We start from the raw sequence: 19,438 nt of genomic DNA on the forward strand, positions 1-19,438 counted from the left end.
AGGTGATTGTAAGCTGCTTTGAGATTCCTTCAGGAAGAGAAAACCAGCATATAACTCTTCTTCTTGTTCCATATGCTTAAACGTGGATGTAGAGCAGAAACAGCTCTAAAATGTGCAGGTCAATTGCTACTACTTGTATTTTTTTGAAATTTCCACAGCCTTAAAAGATTTAGTGCATAGTGCTAGCCTCTTTAGAGCAATGGTACACAAATGTGTTTGTGGTTGTACTTCTTTTTTGTTTCCTATAGGCTGAGAACATGAGGAATCACTGATTTTTTCTGGATTTACACGATACCCAAAGGAATAGTAATTGTTACATGAATATGCACATGTTCTTTTCGTACCCAGAGCAGTTACCATCATTTTGAGTCCTTTCCCATTCCTTTCCCAAATATTTGCCAGTTTGTATTCTTTTCCTTTAATCCTGCAGACTTCTAGAAGCCATCGCTAAGGTATGCCAAAGTCCTCTTCTGGACACTTGTCTTCCCAAGGTGAAATTTCCTGATCTTCAAGGAAAGCTCTTGGAAGACTTGTTGCCTTGAGTTTTCAACGTTAATTGAATGCTGTCAAAAGCATTCTATAAACCAGATTCACTGAAGTGCACAACGTCTGCCACTTAAGCCCTGCCAAATGAGCTGGGTAAATGCTAAACTGCAAACATCATCCTTCTTTCTTTCATTCCCCATTTGAAGACTCCCTTCTGAGCGCTCTTTGGGGGATGGACTGATCTGTCAAATAGCCCATTATGGGCAATTCTATCTGAGAACTGTGACTGTCTCATTTTAATTGGGTCATGCTTCAAACCTAGCAATCACTGTGGCGTAAGGAGTGGTTGATGAGCATTTATCTTAGGATGGATTCACATGTTCATTTACCAACTCCAATCTTTTCCCTTGTGCATTTTATCCACACACCCCCCTGCACATAAACCATGGACAATAAGGTCACTCCCAGTCACAGTGTACACAAGTATCACGCCACTGAGCTACAAAGACTTACAATGCTAACAATGCAGAAGCTGCTTTCTTTTAGTTTTTTCACATAAGGAAACCCAGAAAACACGAGGGCAGAGAAGAATGCATGTCTCCTTCACACCTGAACATGGCCTAGCTAAGAAACAGGATGGCAACTGGGTGGGAAATACTGTATATCTGTCCGTGTGTATTCGTACTTTTAATGGAGTGTATGAGTGGGAAGATGCCAAAAGAGGCAGCTCTAATGCTACTAATAGTAAATGTGAATGCGATATCAAATATAGTCATGGCTTTGCTTTCTGATCATGTGCTATTATCTTGATGCAGGCTGACAGAGGTAACTGTGTTACAAGCATGCCTATGGGTATCCATGAAGCAGAGGGAAAGCACCAGCTCAATCAGATCTATTCAGAACCCTACTCAGGTCTATACAATGGGTCTTACTCCCAGAAAGTGTTCTCAGGATTGCACTGTATATCTCCTGGCCTTGTATTTATCTCTTCCAGCAAATGTTACCCCCCCCCCCCAATTGCAAACTTCATATACAAAGTGGAACTGTTTTCTTCTGTTTAAAGGAGACATTTTAATTTTGGGGGGTTGACAAAGAGCTTTCTTTCTACTGATCAGCAATACCTGAGAAAATCCCACGAGTGGCAAAAAAATAGGAAAGAATGTTTATAACATGATTTATTGTGACACAAAAGTCTTTGCAAAAAACAACTCATTTGGGACCAGGCCCTATTGCATAGAGTTCAGTAGGATTCTGGGTGGACCAGCTTAGGAATGCACTGTAATGCACCAAAACGATGCCTAAGCTCAAATGCTTGGAAATTTTACAGCTATTCTCTGATGCGTGATGTAGATGATACAAGTCCAAGATCTTCCATACCAGAATGAATGGGCAGCTCTGGTGTTATACTGTACACGTCGGAAATGGGCTGTAAGTTCAGGGAACATTCAAATGAGGTCTTTCAGAATTCTCCATCTCTCTTCTGTGTCCACAAAGATCTTTAGCTCCAATCAATTTTGGAGGAAGAGAAGCATGAAGATTTCTGTGAAAGGAGGTAGTGCGGCCACCCCACTTTGTAAAGCGTCCTGCAGCGCAGAACCTGTTAACTCTTTACTGTTCAAACTCCAAAGTGTGAATGTAATCCATTGTAAGGAGTCATTCAATAACAAGCAGCACCCTTGTTTACATCTGTAAGCTTAAAGCTAATGATGGAAGTTAATTAGGACACAGTGCACTGCAGACTGGCTTGTTCCATTGCTTTGCTTTCTCTATCTCAAGCAGCTCACTGAAAATCTGCTCTGTATGAAATCTTGTTCTAGGATAGATCTTCCTCTATCAGCTTGAGACAAAGCCTGACCATCAAGCCAAGAGAATATGATTTCCTACATAGGACCTTTCAAGGATTCCCTGCATGTTAAGTTCTGTGAAGTACCCTTACTGATTTTATCCCAGGCAAATTCTCATGGACTTATTTTGCACGTGCACTTAGCTAGTCAGACCCAGCAGAGAACAAGACAATACGGGGAGGAGTTGTTAAGGCCATTGCTGTGCAAAAATTACAGGATGAAATATGCCTCAGCTGAACAATCACTTCATGACAATCTCCTTTAACAAGGTCAGTGCTTGGGATAAGAAATGCAGAGGACCTTCTGTGCTCCAAAGCCATCACTTCAGTTATAAGGAATTGGGGGACGTATGGTAAGGAAACTGTCTATACACTTGGCTTAAGAGCTCTGAGGATGGGAGGACTAATTGTACCAAGTAACGTATTTTCATTTGTGAAACACAACCCACCCCCCTCCCCAATTGCAACGATTCAGGAGATCTGGTGCAAAGTCTTATCTGCATGGGCGGGATGGGATGAGCGAGGCTTTCATCTCCATAATAAACAGGGTGTGTGCGCCCAAAGGACCTGTTTATGAAACACTTAAAGAGGCTCATTGCTCAGTGACAGAAATGAATGGAGGCTTTGTCAGCAGGAGTGATCCCATCCTAAGGATGGAGATAAAAACTGGGCACTCTTGCAGCAAGGGAGAACAAACAATACATCAATTTCAAACTGAGAGCAGCAGCACTTGTCACAATCCATTTTAAACGTGCTTTAGTCAGTATACTGTAGTGGCCCTTGTTGGCTACTTTCGGGAGGGCAATTTAGGACATGCAGCTCCTCACAGGGATAAGCTATCTCCATCCTTGGTCCCCCCCACTAGTGGTGCAAGGCAACAATTTTCCACTAGGGGGCACAAAGCTCTTTTCTAATTACTTGAGCTGCAACTAGGCAGGCACCTTTTCAGTATTCTGCTGCCTTCCTCCTTTACTTGCATCCTGAGTGCTTTGCTTTTGGTACGGGTCACGCAGGCTTCTGACTCTTCCTTCCTTCCTTCCTTCCTTCCTTCCTTCCTTCCTTCCTTCCTTCCTTCCTTCCTTCATGCTCTCCTTCAAAGATCCAGAGGATGCAAGGCTGCTAAGGCAAATCTGACAGCTCACATAGCATCGAGTGGAAGAAAATCCACATCATCTTGAGTACATTCTGTGCACAGCCCCTACAGATTTCTGTATTCTCCTGCCTCCCCCATGACCCATGTTCTCTGGGAACTGCTAAAAATGTCCTTGGGGGGCACGCACACAGACTTCTTATGGCCCTTGTCCAGCTTCACCACTATGCATACAACATGGGCATTAGCTTCTCAGAGCAGTGCCCATCTGGGCCATGGATCTCTTGGCATGCTAATGCTGCATGCACAGGCGAGTGAAGCTGGTTAAATGAGATGCCAGCCATGTGGAACACCACATGGGAAAGTTTTTTCCTTGCCTGCCGGGGCATCGCATTTAAATTGGATTGTTATAATGCAGGCTGTGTTCTGTCAGCACAACAGAAGAGAAAGAAAACTAGCTGTACTGAACCATGAACTGCAATTTGGACTCTGGGTCTTGCATAAGAACAACGTCCTACTTCCCGGTGCCTTCTCTCCCTTGGTCTTTGAGGCAGCTCAGATCAGTCCAGCGGCAGCCCCGCTCCCCGATGCTCTCCCAGTTCTGCCACCTTGTAAAGTACTTGCTCTGTGGGGTATGTCATTAGGAAGGTGAACATGAATCACTACTCAGTAGAGTTTGTTTTTCAAGCACAGGCTCTGACTAGAAGCAGAATGTGAATCACTGCAAAAGATATTCTTTGGTTGCTGGCCAGCACCCTTCACTGCATGGATGTTGTTTTCTGTGTGACAAGAACAGAGGGGTGGGGCTGGGAGCTACAGAACTGTCTTGTGTATAACCCCTATGAGAGCAGGGAAGATTTCCCCCTTGTTTCCCCTTTTGGACAATATGGATTAAAGCAGCATTCTCAAATTGCATTTGCTTAACCAAAATATATCATAACCATCCCCCTGGGACAGATGGTATCCAGCACCTCTCTCAAGAGCAGGAAGAAAAATATTCATTGGCTTATATATTCATTTAAATGTCAAACTGATCATAGCCTAGCTCCGAGGCTGATTATAGAAACCCAGCAAACTTGCAATATCAGCAAAGCAATCCTATCCAAGAACAAAACCAACTAACAACTAAGAAATCCTCTTAATTATGATGTCACAGATTCCTCTCATGCTTTGGTACCAGAAAATAACATTTCACAAAGACTGTGACTGCAGGATGAAAATAGCGACTCATCTAGTCCCTCCATATTTATTCTCACAACAACCCCATGAGGAAGGGTTGGCTGGGTGAAGATAACTGCTCCAAGGTCACCACATGACTTTCCCCCTTACTTTATTTACTCAGATGAAGTGTTCAACACCGGAAATTTTCAGCACTCATTACTCATTTCAGCCAGTGGGTTTGATTCCCCGCTCCTCCTCTGCTTGCAGCCAGCTGGGTGACCTTGGGCCAGTCAGTTCTCTCAGAGCTCTCTTAGCCGCACCTACCTCAGAGGGTCCTGTTGTGGAGAAAGGAAAGGAAAGGCGTTTGTAAGCTGATTTGAGACTCCTTTGAGTAGTAAAAAGCAGGGTCCCAAAAAACAGCTCCTCTTCTCTTGAAGTCAGAAATTTTATTTTATTTGGGAGAATATTTTATTTACAACACTTATTAGCCACCTTTCTCCCTTACAAAGTTACTCAGTATCTCAATCATCTGTACATTGCAGATACTGCTTCCTGGTGACCTTTCCCAGCAGCTTCACATAGATGTTAAATAGCATGGGGGATAAGACTGAACCCTGAGGAGCCCCACAGTTTCTTATGGGGAATCTCTCAGCACCATCGGTAGGATATGATTTTGTAGGTTTGGAATCACTACTCCTGCATTTCCACATCCACCCCATCAATGCTTTTCACTCAGCAACCTTTCCCCACTTCCTTAGAGGAATATCAATCCTGCCAAGTATCACAGGGCTTGACTGCAAGCACCCTGTTTCCTATCTCTAAAGAGGAAACCAGATCTGAAATTAAGGACTTGATTTATTTAGGTAACAAAGTAACAGGATACCCAAACCCTGAGTTCCCATTAGAGTTGTTAGGTTCCCCCTGGCCACTGACAAAGGATGGGGGTAGTTGCCAGCTCTAGGTTGGGAAAGTCCTGGAGATCTGGGGATGGAGTCTGGGGAAGACAGGGAGTTGAATGGGGTACAATGTCAGAGAGTGCACCCTCAAAAACATCCATTCCCATCTATCAGCTTCCTAAATACTACCTCTGCATGTATGTCAATGCCTTCTACATTTCCAGACAGAAGTATTTTACTGCCTGTATATACTCACATATAAGCCAACATGCATATAAGCCGAGGCACCTAATTCCACCACAAAATGCTGGAAAACCTTATTGACTTGCATATAAGCTGAGGCTAGAGTTTGGATAATGGTTTTCCCCCCTCCCCTCCCCTCCCCTCCCCTCCCCTCCCCTCCCCTCCCCTCCCCTCCCCTCCCCTCCCCTCCCCTCCCCTCCCCTCCCCTCCCCTCCCCTCCCCTCCCCTCCCCTCCCCTTTTGGGCAGGATCTTTTTTTCCCTTTTCTTCCCACCCTCCTCTTCCCTCTGACCCCTCTTGCCTTTTTATATCCAATCCTTCTTCTTATCCAATTCCCTTCTTCTTAGCCGGGTATTCTGGTCCTCTAGGGGTGTTTCATCCTTCTGCTCTCTGCTCTCCCTCTGAGACAGAGGCTTCAGAGCTTCCTGCAGCAGCAGCAGCAGGAGCAGCAGCGCATGCTAGCCTCGTGCTAGCCTCGTTAAGGCCATGAGGAAGGGGGGAGGTGGAGACTGCTCTTCCCTTCCCCCCCACTGTCCCTCCTGGGCTTGCTGCGTCTCTGCTTCTTCCTGCATCTGCTTCTTCAGTTAAGTATACTGGTCGCCCACCCCCATGTTCCTGTCTTGTCTGGCAGGTTTTTAAAATACCCGCATATAAGCCGAGGGGGACTTTTTCATCTTTAAAAAAGGGCTGAAAAACTTGGCTTATATGCGGGTATATATGGTAATTACTTCCTAGACAGTTTTTCCTGGTAGTACAGAGTTCTCACTAACACTGAAATTTAGCTGTGTGTGTCACATTGGGCAAAGATGGGAAGAGTTAATTTGCTTTTAAGAAGAAATAACTGATACCCTTGTTTGATTGGGACATTTGGAACCTGAGATGATGGCAAAAGCCTACAAGAATTCCACCGTGGTCATGCATTTGTTGCAATATGTGCAAGTAAAAAATAATATTCACAGGCTGTTTTGCCAGCAGCACTGTGCCAGACTTTGCTTAAACCTCTCTCCCTCCCCCGCACAGCCACAATTCTCTTGCTTCGTTGCCCAGATGTGGGCCACATATGGGCTTGAGTATGCTTCTGGAAGATGCCTTGAGGCAATGCAAGCATCTCCATTCTGCTGCGGAAGAATAAGTCTATTCTCCTTACGACATTTGACACAGTTTTACACAGCCTGCAGTGGGGGAGGAATTATCACGATTTGCAAAGGAACAGAGCCCCACCAGCTCTGTGTTTGAGATGCTAAAAGCATCCACTAGAAGATCAAAAATGGGGATCCGATTCCATAGCCTCCTTTTCCTACTTGCCAATGGCAGGTCATCTAGACCAGAGCTGTCTCTACATTTACCCTCAGAACCTCTGCTTTGTGCCCCCTCTCATTTCTTAAGCTAATCTCCTTCCCAGGGCTGCTCTCTCCCCAGACATTGATGCCTATGTTACAAACAAACAAAGGTGGAGATTGCTGTTGTCAGGGATGGGCGTTCCTGTTTTTGTTCATTTGAGGTCGACAGGGCCAGAAGAAGGAGACTTTTCTCTTTTTCTCAATTCTTGTTTGGCCAAACCTGACTTTGTCCCCCTTCCCATGCCAAGCCTCATAACGTCAATGAATAAGTAGTATTTGCCAGAGGAAAGTCTTAGGCTTGTCCCATTTGGCTCACTAAGAAAATCACTGGTGTCTGCTGTGTGCTCATTTTGTTGTGTCTGCATGTGAGAGAATTTCCCCTCCTCCTGGCTCCCTCACGGGAGGTTTAGCAGCAGCTTATACCACAAGGCATATGATAGCAAAGTACCCCGGCTAGCCCATGTTTAGTACATACATAATGCAGATAAAAACTCTACTGTTGCTTTTGGCTATTTATTCTAGAATACATCCACTGACAGAACGCAAAGCAAGTCTGGCTTCCGAATCCAAGCTGTGACACATCACTATTCCCCAGTGTGAGAAACATATTGGCAGAGCAAAGTAGTGTGCTAGTTTTGAGGCCCAGAGAACAGTATAAAAAGGGACATGGAACTCAAAGACAGCTGAGCATTAAATGGTTTCCTTGATATTCTACCCTGTAACAAATACAAGAGTGGCGATATATGGCTTGGTGCACATCACTGTTGGGCCAAAGTATCATTTGGCCTCCTGTTTCTAGGGAAACATGCACATACACAAGTTACACTTTGGCACAGGCATCTTGCAATGCAATTACATTGGTGTTCTCAGTGTTGGAATATGCAAGATCTGTAGTGTGCATGATTCAACAACATATATGAAAAATATCCTACAAGTGGCATTGGAAGAGATGTGTAGTTAGCATAATCCTAGCATAGCAACATCCTTGTGTTTTCAAATAATCTCCTCCTGCGTCATGATTGGCACAATTGGAGACTTCCTGTTCCTTTGAGGGCACTTCCTCCCTATTTGGCTCCAGATGAAGGACAGTTATTAGTTTAGACTGCTAGGACATTCTCTCTCAAAAGTTGTTTCAATTCTCAATAAAGCTACTTACTCTACTTACTGCACCACTTTGCAACTTTAAATTCTGCCAAAACTCAATCTCTCAGTCACAAGCCTGGTTTACTGAGTTGCTTCATAAGTAAGCCCTGCCCTGGTTCCCAGGTGCCTGTAGGGGCCTCCTGAGCTCAGCCCGCCTTGCTGCACAAGCTTCACCGTCACCACTGCGGGAGGCCTTATGCCGCTGCTGCCCTCCAGCTGGCGAGAATGGTGGCACCTCGTGGTCTCCTGCGGTGGTTCCTCATGGTTGCTGCGATTGCAGCGGCCGCGGGGCCCTGGAGGGGAGCACTGATGGTCGGGCAGGAAGCAGCGGTGCTTTGTGGCCTCCCGCGGTGGCGGCAGCGGCGGGTCCTTGCGCAGAGGATGCTACAGATCTGGTGTGTGGCGGCGGCAGCGTCCTCGTCTCTTCAATGGGGTGCTGGAGCCCGCTGCTATAGGGGCTCCGCTTGCAGACGCCCCTTCCCAAGGCCTCCGGAGAGCTCATTGCGGCGGCGCCTCGTGGCCTTCCCGCTGGTGGGAATGGAGAGCCGTGCTCCGAAAAGGTAAGCACCCCCCTGGGGGAGTACGGGGATCTTGGTCGGATCAAGGGTCTCTGGGTAGAGGGAGTGGGCACAAGGCCCCTCCACACACAAACATCCATCTCCAGGTCGTGGCTGGAGGTTGGCAACCCCTCCAGTCAGTGGTGTCCCTCTTTTGCACTCTTGAAATCTGGTCACCTTATTCATAAGTAATAATTTTCTGACAAGCATCACTTCTGTATAGGAAACCGGATATATTATTTGCTTATTTCTCCTTGTGTGCATATGGTGGGAAGCTGCACTCTACCAGACATGTGTGCTCATAGACTAAAAAATCAAAGCAATCAATAATAAATCTTAACTGGTGACATATATATAATTTGATCTATATTGAATGAAAATTACTGTGAATGAAGCAGCTGTATGATACAACTCCTGTGAGGTCAAGAGCTGTGCTTGTCTGTGCTAATGCTGCCTATCTAAACTTGCTGCTGCCTTGGGCCTATATAACTCCAACTCACCTTGCCCAGTGGAGGGCAACAGTTAACAATGGCCGTGGGCAGCTACTTGTTGCACCTTTTTTTCAATCTTATGTAGGCATCTAAACCGGGTTTACTGGACTCTTGCTGTGTTTAGAAGAGGCTAGTGGTTAAATTTGGGTGGAAAGTTCACTAGTCGTGAAGTCACATCTTAGAAGCAGCATAAAACTTGAAGCTCTATCCCCATCATCATAAATATACTTCAGATATCTGATGAGACAATGCAAAAAAATGCATATGCTTTGGATAATGCACTTTCAGTGCAATTTAAAAGTAGATTTTCCTATTTTGTACCAGAAAACCTAGCTGCGAAAACACATTGAAAGTGCATTATCCAGTGTGTGCAGAATACAAACCACTAATACATATTCAAATGCATCATATTAAAATCCCAAGACACACCTTTCTGTTTCCTAGTGTTGTATGACCCTGGCTACTGACTGGAATTGTTTCATAATAAACCCACTCTGCCTTTTAAACTTTTGAGCCGGAGGAAAGATAAGGTATCTCATTTTCTTGTGACGCTATGTCCCAAAGAAACTGTTTCTTGGCCCCATGCTTTTCATCCTGAGCCTCTCTGGCAATTCTGGAGCCTGTGGCAGGCATCCCACTATCTTGTGCTGCATGGCTGGAAGGACAAAAATAGTCTTTTAATTATTTATACATACAATTATCACTGAAGCCAAAATCTGCTACAAAACCTAATTAAACATGCCAAAGTTATTCCAGCCCACTTGTTTACTTGGACATATTTTCAAAACAAAGGATCAATTAGCCTTCATTAAACATCTTCATGTTTGTCAGTCTGCAAGAAAGTGCAGTGGACAAGTGTGGAGCAGAGACAGCAAGGCTACCATTCTACTCACAACCAAAACAACATGTGCCTTGGTCAAGGAGCTTCAGTCCAGGTGGGCAGCTTTCAGGTTAAAGCACTCCCCATATTTGACTTCTTAAGAGGTTATACCAAATATACAACTGGGTATAAGTGAGTATCATTTGCCTGTAAGTAAGGCTTGTGTTTCTTAGGAGAGCAGATCAGCAGCTGTTCACAGCTATGATTGCTCTAGTGGAGTGCATGTTAAGTCATGTCACTTCAGACTTATAGCGACCCTATGGATTAATTACCTCAAAACCATCCTATGGTTAATAGCCTTGCTCAGGTCTTGCAAACTGAGTAGTGTAATGGAACTTAAAGGCCAGTTGGGGCTTGGGGATCCCCTGGTTTGGTATCCCCCCTCTCACTTTGAAAAACCTGGGGAAATCCTCCTCGAGAACAGGCAAGAAGCCCAGGGAACAAAAACATGATCCAGAAGTGACTTACTAGGAATGGGAGGGTCCAGAGGGAAGAAGCCTTTAAAAAGTGACATTTCTACCTCACTTGGAAGTGATATAGGGACATTGGTGACATCTGTGGGAGGGAAGCTCTGGTTTTGGGACAAAACTTTATGGCAAGAAGCTAATTCTACCACAGAGTGTTGCCCAAAAACCAGAGCATCCCCTCTGATGTCACCGATGTCCCCATGCCACATTTGAGTGATGTATAAATGTTGCCTTTTTCAGGTTTTTTTCCCCTCTGGACCCTTCTCATTCCTGGTAAGTTCTCTACTATCTCCTGCCAGCTGATCAAACAGACTTGGAAGCCCTATGCTTTTGTCACTGATTACTTTAAATTCCTGGGAGGAGCAGTTTCTATTATTATCTTTTAGAAATCATGATTATAATACTTCTTTTCATTTAAAGAATGATGTCTTTGTTAGAAATAAGGCTTAGAAAATGCAGACCATGGTTATATAAATGACTGTAATATATCTCCTTATCTCAGTTATGTTGTTTATGGCCTGATATGGATCCAGCAATCAAATAGGGTATGATTTTTACTATTATTCCAAATTCAGCTCTTGTAAACATTCTTTGATAAGCAATGGCAAATTTCAAATGTACTGCTTTTCCTATGATGTGTCCTTTTTCTAAAAAACATACTTCAACTCTTCATTCACACATTCCTTCCTCTCCTCCAATTTACCCTTTCCCCCTTTCTCCCTTGGCTTCCAACATTCTCTGCTTTTGATATTTCACATCCCTCTCATTCTCTATTATGCTCGAAAGGGATTATTTTATGCTAGCGAGTCTTGGAGCTGGAAGGCACTGTCTTCTAAACAGATACAGAAAAGTGTTTGCTTGTTTCCCTCCACCCCCCAAGAAATTCCCTGTTGACATTGCAAATGTGATTGTTTTCAAACTGTCCACTAACTCAATACAATGAGCAGGTAACATTTCAAATTCATGATTGACAACCTAAATTATTTTTCTTGCATGCAGTATTTTTTAAATGGCAGTGACAATGTAGCCAAGGAGAGACAGAAAACTGGGTATTTTGATATAGGAGGGGAACCAAGTCATTTTGGTTGCTGCATGTTTTTATCAAGGAATTAACAGGCACAAGATGTTCCCTTACAGGTCATTTGAGAGGTGAGGGCTTTCCTGCAATGTGCAGATTACGTCATCTGTCAGACAGGCTGCTTTTCTCTCTGGATGGGAATCTTGGGACTGTCTGACTAGTACATTTGCATCCCTTAGAACTAATGCTGTAGCTTCTCGTGTAAACCAGGACAGCAATTCTGTTCATAATTAATAGGTGCTAAGTCTTATTCCTTCTTCTGTAACTTAATAGCCTACAAGCCACACGCTGAAACATTTTATAAATGCTTTATAACTGTAGAAATTAACATAGCTAAATCACATGCATTAAAAAAATCTTGCCTGACAATAACTTTAGTTTCGGTTCTAAAATATTCTGTAGACAATCAGTCCAGGGAATGATATATTGGTTATGAAGTAAAATATAGTGGAGGCAGCTAAAAGGGGTATGGAAAATTGATGGCGAAGAGATCAAATGCATTCAAAAATCCATTTTTCTCTGATCACAAATTGATGTGAGTGGTGATTGCCATATTCTTATCCATGGTTCCTCTATATATTTTGGAAACAGGCTGGGGGTGGGGGGGGGTGAAGTGTGTCTGGCCCCTGGACAGTTTCCGAGCTTGAATCTGGCCCAATTGGGCTGGCCCCTACATGACCCACCCTCCCTGACTGCCCACTCATCTCTCTGCCAGGCTGGCCGCAGACACGTCAGGCTGCCTAAGCTCACGCTCTTCCACAGCCTTGTCACTCCATCCGGTCACATGCAGTGGCAAGCAGGTACAAACGCAGCCGCCCAAAACAAGGTGCCGCTACTCAAAGGGAGCCGCTGCCGCAACCCCATAAAGGAGCCATGGACATGCAGCCGGTGGGGGACATGAGCTGCCAGCTCTGACTACATGGAGCTGGGGGCGCAGACCCATAGATGACAGCCGAGCCAGAAAGTGCCAGTGGAAGCACTGTGCCCCAGGAGGTGCCCGTGCCACTGCCCCTGCCAACCACACGTCCAGGACTGCTGTGCTGCCATGGCCACACCTACGTTGTGAGGTAGGTGCCAGCAGCGCTATGCCCAGGTGGCAGCCTACACTGCCAGCAGCACGCAGGAGGCGGCGGCACCGGCATCACATGGGAAATGGAAGCAGCAGCAGCATGTGGGAGGTGGCGGCTCCAGCGCCTCTTCAGAGGAGCCTCTGCTGCACAAGTGGAGCCCCACAGGCCATCGCCGCCTGCTATGCATCACCCGCTTGTGCACCACCCGCCACCACCATTGGGGGCGTCTGCTGGGGGGCCTCTCCATGCCTCCACAGGCCTCCCCCCACGTTTCTACCACTAGTGCCTGCTGCATTTCTCCATGCATTGGGCTTAACTGCTAGTGGAAATATAATGTTAAATTGCTTTGGGTTAATCAGCAATGATGAGCTTGAACAGAACATGGAAAAGCAAGGACATAAGCCTGACTACCAAATGTAAATTAGTTAGATCTATCATGAAAGGTGGACAATGAATAATTGATTCATTTGAACTCTGGTGTTGGGGAAGGCTTCTGCAGTTTCCATGGACAGCAAAAGTCACAAACAAGGAAATACTACAGCACATAAAGGCTGAAAGATCACTGGTAGGCCAAATCACAAAACTCTGGGTCACTTACCTTGACCATATCATGTGATTCAACTCAACGGAGAAAGCAATTATGCTGGTCAGTGGAAAAAGGAAACCAGGCTGACAGGGGGCGTAGAAGTTGGATGCGACTGGTATGGACAATGGCCAGAACATTGCATGGCCGAGGGAGGCGGTGTGGGATTGGGGATGATGGCGGCAGCTGTGTCATGGGCATCAAGGGAGGGGTTTCACCAAGAATATAGGGCATGTCGAAGAGCTTGCCCTTCTATGCCACCATTTTCTCTAGCGAATTGTAGTCTGGAGAACAGTTCTAATTCTGGCAGAACTCCACGTTCCATATGGAGATAGTGCCTAGCATTTATATGACAGAGCTAGCACAATTCTGCAGGGCCTGCAAAACAGAGCACGTCTGCCAAGCTTTTGGCTGAGGCCAATAAAAAACACCATTGACTAGCTCCTCCCAACCCCTCCCTACCACCAGTTACGCCCGTCAAATATAACACAAGGTGACTCCGAGTCTGGTCACCCATCAAGTAACAGTTGCACATCCATTTATGTAGTTAATGGTTTAAATGTTATACAATTTATAATGTTATAATGCTCATAATGTTATGAGTTTTTATTTGTTAACAAATTCTTTGTACTGTGCCAGCACCACAATGGAATGTGAGCTATGAATTCTTATTGTAAACTGCCCTGAGACACAAGGGAGGGCAGTACAAAAATGTAATAAAATATATCTCCAGGTCTGGACATTCCTAATGCTACATATTGCTCATTGTGGGGGCCCTACATTGCTCACTGGTGCTACATGTGGAGAGACCTATGTTGCTTTAGCCATAGGAAGGTTACAAGGCCTTCTGGCCGTGTTTGGATTTGTACAACAAAATTCATGCTTGCACATTTTTTGAAAAAAGGAACGGAGGTCAAGCAATATTTGTAGAGAGTTTCCATGTTTACATACAGCAGTTCATCATAGCGGCAATCTCTGAAATCACTATCATTGGGCTGAAACTGCTCTCCGCAGCAGACACTGCATCAAGCAGCTCTGTGTTATTAACAGGGCCAGAGGCATTCAGGAAGGCAGAACTCATGCTGCTCAGGGAGGTTTGTTTGCATTTAAACATTAAAAATTAAGGCCTTGATTCTAAAGCAAGGCTAACTCTGTGTCTGTAACACAGTTATACAGACACACACATGACTCACAATCTATATGCTAACTTGGTGTGCTTTTTAAAAATATATGTTAGCATGTGTGCTTAAAAAAAAGTTAATAGCTTCACTTTACCGCCTGGATTGGCTACAGGAAAGGCCCTATTTCAGGCAACACTTTAGACCACATGCGATTATCCCTCAGGGATTTAGGTGAGGTATAAAAGGTAAACAAAACAAAAACTCAAAATGCATTACGTTGTTTCAATTTAATATTGAATATATGAAAGAACTTTCAACATGCATCTGGCCTCCCCCTTCCTCCACTTACTACAACGATGTAGGCTTATACTTGTACAAACTTGTGGTTGTGCCCCTGTCAAAAGCCAGCTTGAACATCTGGTTGATATGCAGTGTTGTATGAGAACAGGTGAAGTGTCAGAAGATATTGGAGAACAAGTGAAGTGCTGTTGTCCCTATCTTTAAGAAGGGGGAAAAGGAGGATCCGGGTAACTACTGACTCTTCAGCTTGACGTCTATAGATGGCAAAATTTTAGAACAAATTTAGAGCTGACATGAACAAATCATCAGTTGGTCCTTGAGCAGCTAGAGCAGATGGCAAATTACTAATTACTAAGAGTCTGCATGGCTTTCTCAAGAACAAGTCATGTCAGACTAACCTTATCTCTTTTTTTGAGAAAGTCACTACCTTGCTAGATCATGGGAATTCTGTGGACATTGTTTACCTTGATTTCAGTAAGGCTTTTGGTAAGGTTATCTGCATGATATTCTTATTGGCAAGTTGGCAAAATGGCATATGGATCTTATTACTGTTAGGTGGGTAGAGAACTGATTGAGAGATGGCACCCAAAGGGTGCTTGTAAATGGTTTGTTATCTTCTTGGAGAGGAGTGCCTCAGAGATCTGTCCTGGGTCCTGTGTTGTTCAACATATTCATAAATGAATTGGATGAAGGAATAGAGGGGATGCTTATTAAATTTGCAGATGATACCAAACCAGAAGACAGAATCAGGATGCAGGATGTTCTTGACAGGCTGGAAAACTGGGCTAAAATGAATAAAATGAATATAAAGTTCTGCATTTAGGTAGAAAAAATAAAATGCATCACTATAGGATGGGTGAGACTTGTATTGGCAGTAGTATGTGTGAAAAGGATCTGGGGGTCTTAGAAGAAGAACATGAGTCAGCAGCATGACTCAGTAGCTAAAAAGGCAAATGGGATTTTGGGTTGTATTAAAAGAAGTATAGTGTCCAGATGAGGTGATGTTACCAATTTATTCTGCTCTGGTTAGACCTCACTTGGAGTACTGAGTTCAGTTTTGGGCACCACAACTAAAGAAAGATGTAGAGAAACTGGACCACGTTCAGATGAGGGCTACAAACATGGTGAGGGGTTTCATATTTCTGTGAGGAAAGGTTGAGGGAGCTTGGTCTGTTTAGCCTGGAGAGAAGGTGACTAAGAGGTGATATGATAACCATCTTCAAATACTTGAGGGGCTGTCATATAGAAGGAACAGAGTTGTTTTCTGTTGCCCCATAGGATCAGACCAGAACCAATGGGTTTAAATTAAATTACAATAAGAATTTTTGGCTAAATGTTTGAAAGAAGTTCCTGACAGAGCGGTTCCACAGTGGAACAGGCTTCCTCAGGAGGTTATGAGTTCTCCTTCTTTGTAAGTTTTTAAGCAGAGGCTAGATAATCATCTCACAGAAATGTGGATTTTATCAATTTCAGCTGATTGTGAGTGGGCAGGAAGTGATGTGCCAGTGTTTGTCTCTTGTGGCCCTTCCCTGCCACAAGGGAATTGTTAATTGCCACTGCGGGTAGGTGAATTTCCTCCAGGCAAGGCTGGATTCTGGAGATTTCTGGCTGAGGGATCACTTGGGCATGAAACTGGAGTCACTATGGGTGGGCAGATAGTTGTGAGTTCCTGCATTGTGTAGGGGGTTGGACCTCCAGGGACCGTGGAGGTCCCTTCCAACTCTATGATTCTATGACTTTGAGTAGGACCTTACTACCATGTGAAATGAGGATTCTCGTGTGGTAATTGGAACAGTTTTTTGAGTCACCCATTTTTGGTAGTGGGATAAACACAGATTGTTTCCATTCCTCTGGCCAGTTATTAGTTTCCCAGATTTTCTGGCACAAAGCTGTAATGATTTTGATTGGTACACATCCCAGCAGTTCCATGGGCATGATGTCAAGACCTACAGCCTTGTTGTTTGGCAATTGATTCAAGTGAAATCTTAGCATGTCAGTGATGTTGCTTCTGGGTTTTAGCTTGAAGCAATGTCAACAATATCCTTTTTCCCATGCCCTACCCCCAAAGTGTCCTGTGGGTTCCAGGAATGCACCTGGCAACCCAAGCCTCCACTGGAGCTCATAATAAGCTGACCAATTAGCAATTTGCTACTCTTTGATGACATTTCAAAACCCATTTGCAACTGAAGTCTGCATAACAATTTCTGTAGGTTACAGTACAAAATTCTCAGTACAGGTTTCCAGGATGAGCAAAATGCTGCATAATGACCAGAACATGGGAAAGACAGGTTCAAATCTCTACTTGCCCTGAAATTCACTGGGTGATTTTAGAGCAGTCCCTGTCTCTTAGCATAACCTGTTTCATAGGGATGTTGTGGGATTCCATGGAGGAAGGGAGGCAACCATGTATGCAGCCTGAAATCACAGGAAGAAGAAAAAAAATACAGAAATAAAATGTTCAAGATGGGTAGTCAGGTTTGCCTACTCTGTCTTGGTTAATTCCTAGAAGTTTGGGGTTGAAGGCTGAAAAGGGGGAGTCTGGAGAGGGATGGGACCTCAGCAGAAATGTGATACCATATATTCTACTTTCTGATGCTGCCATTTCATCCACAGTAACCGATTTCTATCATCTGGAGAACAGCTGTAATTCTGGAATAACACCAGGCCCCACCTGGAGGTTGGCAACTGGTAGCCACATTTCTATTGGCAGGAAATTGGTTTCATCACTTTTGTCTTTTCTCCTGAAAAGCTGCATTTATCACACTGAGCAAGGTTTTACCTAAGATGTAGTTTCCTTCCCCTTCTCTTCCCCCCACCTTCTGGAACTGTATTAATTTTCTCAGACACATCTGGATGGCCTATTTCAAGATGAAATTATTTCTGCTGCTGCTGTGGGGATGGCATGTGTGAGATGTTCAGACCAGCTCCGGTTAGGAATATGCTAATGACATTACCTATATCACTGGGCTTGCTATTACACTGTCAACCAAAGCCCCTGCATGAGATGAGTGTGATAACATTTACACAGCATGAGGCAAGTCAGAGCTCGCCTCCCCCATTTGAGCCAAACGCGTCTCCGAGTCAGGCCAGCTGCTCGGCCTAGCCCTTCAGCACTGCCTGTGCAGCCTCCTGATTCCAGCTGTACTTCAGCATGGAAGAGATTATTTGCTACATTTACTCTCTTGCACAAGGGAAAGAAATGGTGGGACATTTGACGGGGGTCTGACAGTTGCCCAGCTGACCTTGCTATTGGCAATGGACGTGCTCCGAGGGGAGCTTGTGGTTAAATGTTTTGTTGTTTCAGAGAATTCAAAAGCAAGAATTAGAAAAACAAAACAAGCAACCAGGGAGCCTCAGGAGACAGCAGTGGCTGCAGCATCCTTGGGATGGGAAACGATTTGTCTTTGTCCCTGTGGCTCCCTCCCTATTAGGAGTCCACTGCGCCTGGCAGAAGCCTTCTGAATAAAACATGGCTCCACCACAGCAGTCTATCTGGAGTACAAGCTGGCCATCTGTATACTTCCCCCCTCCCCCCGCCTTGAGCTTGTGTTTATTTCCACAGGTTGCAGCCCCTTATCTCTTTCCCTGAAGAAAGAAGGAAACTGTCAGAAATCGTTACCGTCTACCAACAGCATAGATGTCTAGGTGTAATTCCTACAGGACTCTGTAAATATGTCACTCACTGTAGCCTCAGAGATATTTTCAAATACCTCTTTTAATAGGATGCCCGCACCATTGCTGCACTTCATTGGTGACATGGGGGATCTCATGGGAAAATTCTGTGCAGCCAAGGAAGCATCTGCAGAATGGGAGTAATAGGAATGCTCTTCCTAGCTCATATCAACAGCCATTCTGGACCAGGAGGAACATCCAAGTTGCTTTTGAGGGTAGACTAATGAACAGAGCATTAAAGTAGTTTAGTCTTGGAGTTACTATTGAGTGGATCCAAGTGGCCAAGTCAGCTATATGAGGGTAAAGGGTCATTTTATGAGCTAGGCTGAGTTGGTAGAAAACATTTTTTAGCTTCTCCAGTAATAAAGCTGGATCCACTGTCACTTCTAGGCTTTTAACTGAGTTGGCAAGGGTCAATTGAAATTGAAAACTCAGGAGAACTTGAAATACCTCCTCCCTCCCAACCAGCAGTACCTCTGCCTTTGCAGGGATTCGTTTGAATTTATTTACTTTCAGTCAGCCAATCACTGTGGCCAGGCAACAATTCAGGCCTTCTACTGCATCACCAGGAGATTCGGATCAGGAGATTCGGATCAGCTTTCCCACACATTGGGCATTATCACGTGAAGCCTGCTGTATGGCAAAGCACGAGAAGTAATGGCAACTCACTGGCATTCCACACCTCTCAGGCTCTCAAATCTTTCTTGGTGCTTTTCGTGCATCTTGCACTCCTCACTCGCTGCCAGAAATGTGGGGAGAGCAAGGCACTTTAGTCTTGTTTCACTTTGGAGTGCCTACCACTGTCCCCAACCAATCCCCTCCTGGCTTGGCTGATTGACACATGAACTACTGGCAACTGCCAATTTTTTTTAAAAGACTTATTTGTTTAAATGCCTATTCAAATCTTCATAGAGGCACAGGCAATCACAGCTGAGGTGTGTGTCCACCTATTCATTGTTCCAGGTGTTTCTCCATTTTTAAAAAGATCTTCCCATCTCGGGAAGAAGGAAGAGGGAGG

At 44.6% G+C, this 19,438-nt stretch overlaps 2 protein-coding genes across 7 annotated transcripts in view; one reads left to right on the forward strand and one right to left on the reverse strand.

The window, feature by feature from the left end:
* The window catches only part of SHISA6 (shisa family member 6), a 413,188-nt gene that overhangs the window by 78,242 nt on the left and 315,508 nt on the right, over positions 1–19,438 (reverse strand). The window lies entirely within an intron of this gene.
* LOC143832692 (uncharacterized) overlaps positions 8,238–19,438 on the forward strand; it is a 237,413-nt gene continuing 226,212 nt past the window's right edge. For both annotated transcript variants that reach the window (XM_077327470.1, XM_077327472.1), the window contains exon 1: positions 8,238–8,761. In XM_077327470.1, coding sequence (XP_077183585.1) covers positions 8,427–8,761 — 335 coding nt within the window. In that variant the 5' untranslated portion in view covers positions 8,238–8,426. The remainder of the gene's footprint in view (positions 8,762–19,438) is intronic.

The sequence above is a fragment of the Paroedura picta genome, chromosome 3 (genome assembly GCF_049243985.1).
Source record: "Paroedura picta isolate Pp20150507F chromosome 3, Ppicta_v3.0, whole genome shotgun sequence".
Classification (NCBI taxonomy): domain Eukaryota; kingdom Metazoa; phylum Chordata; class Lepidosauria; order Squamata; family Gekkonidae; genus Paroedura; species Paroedura picta.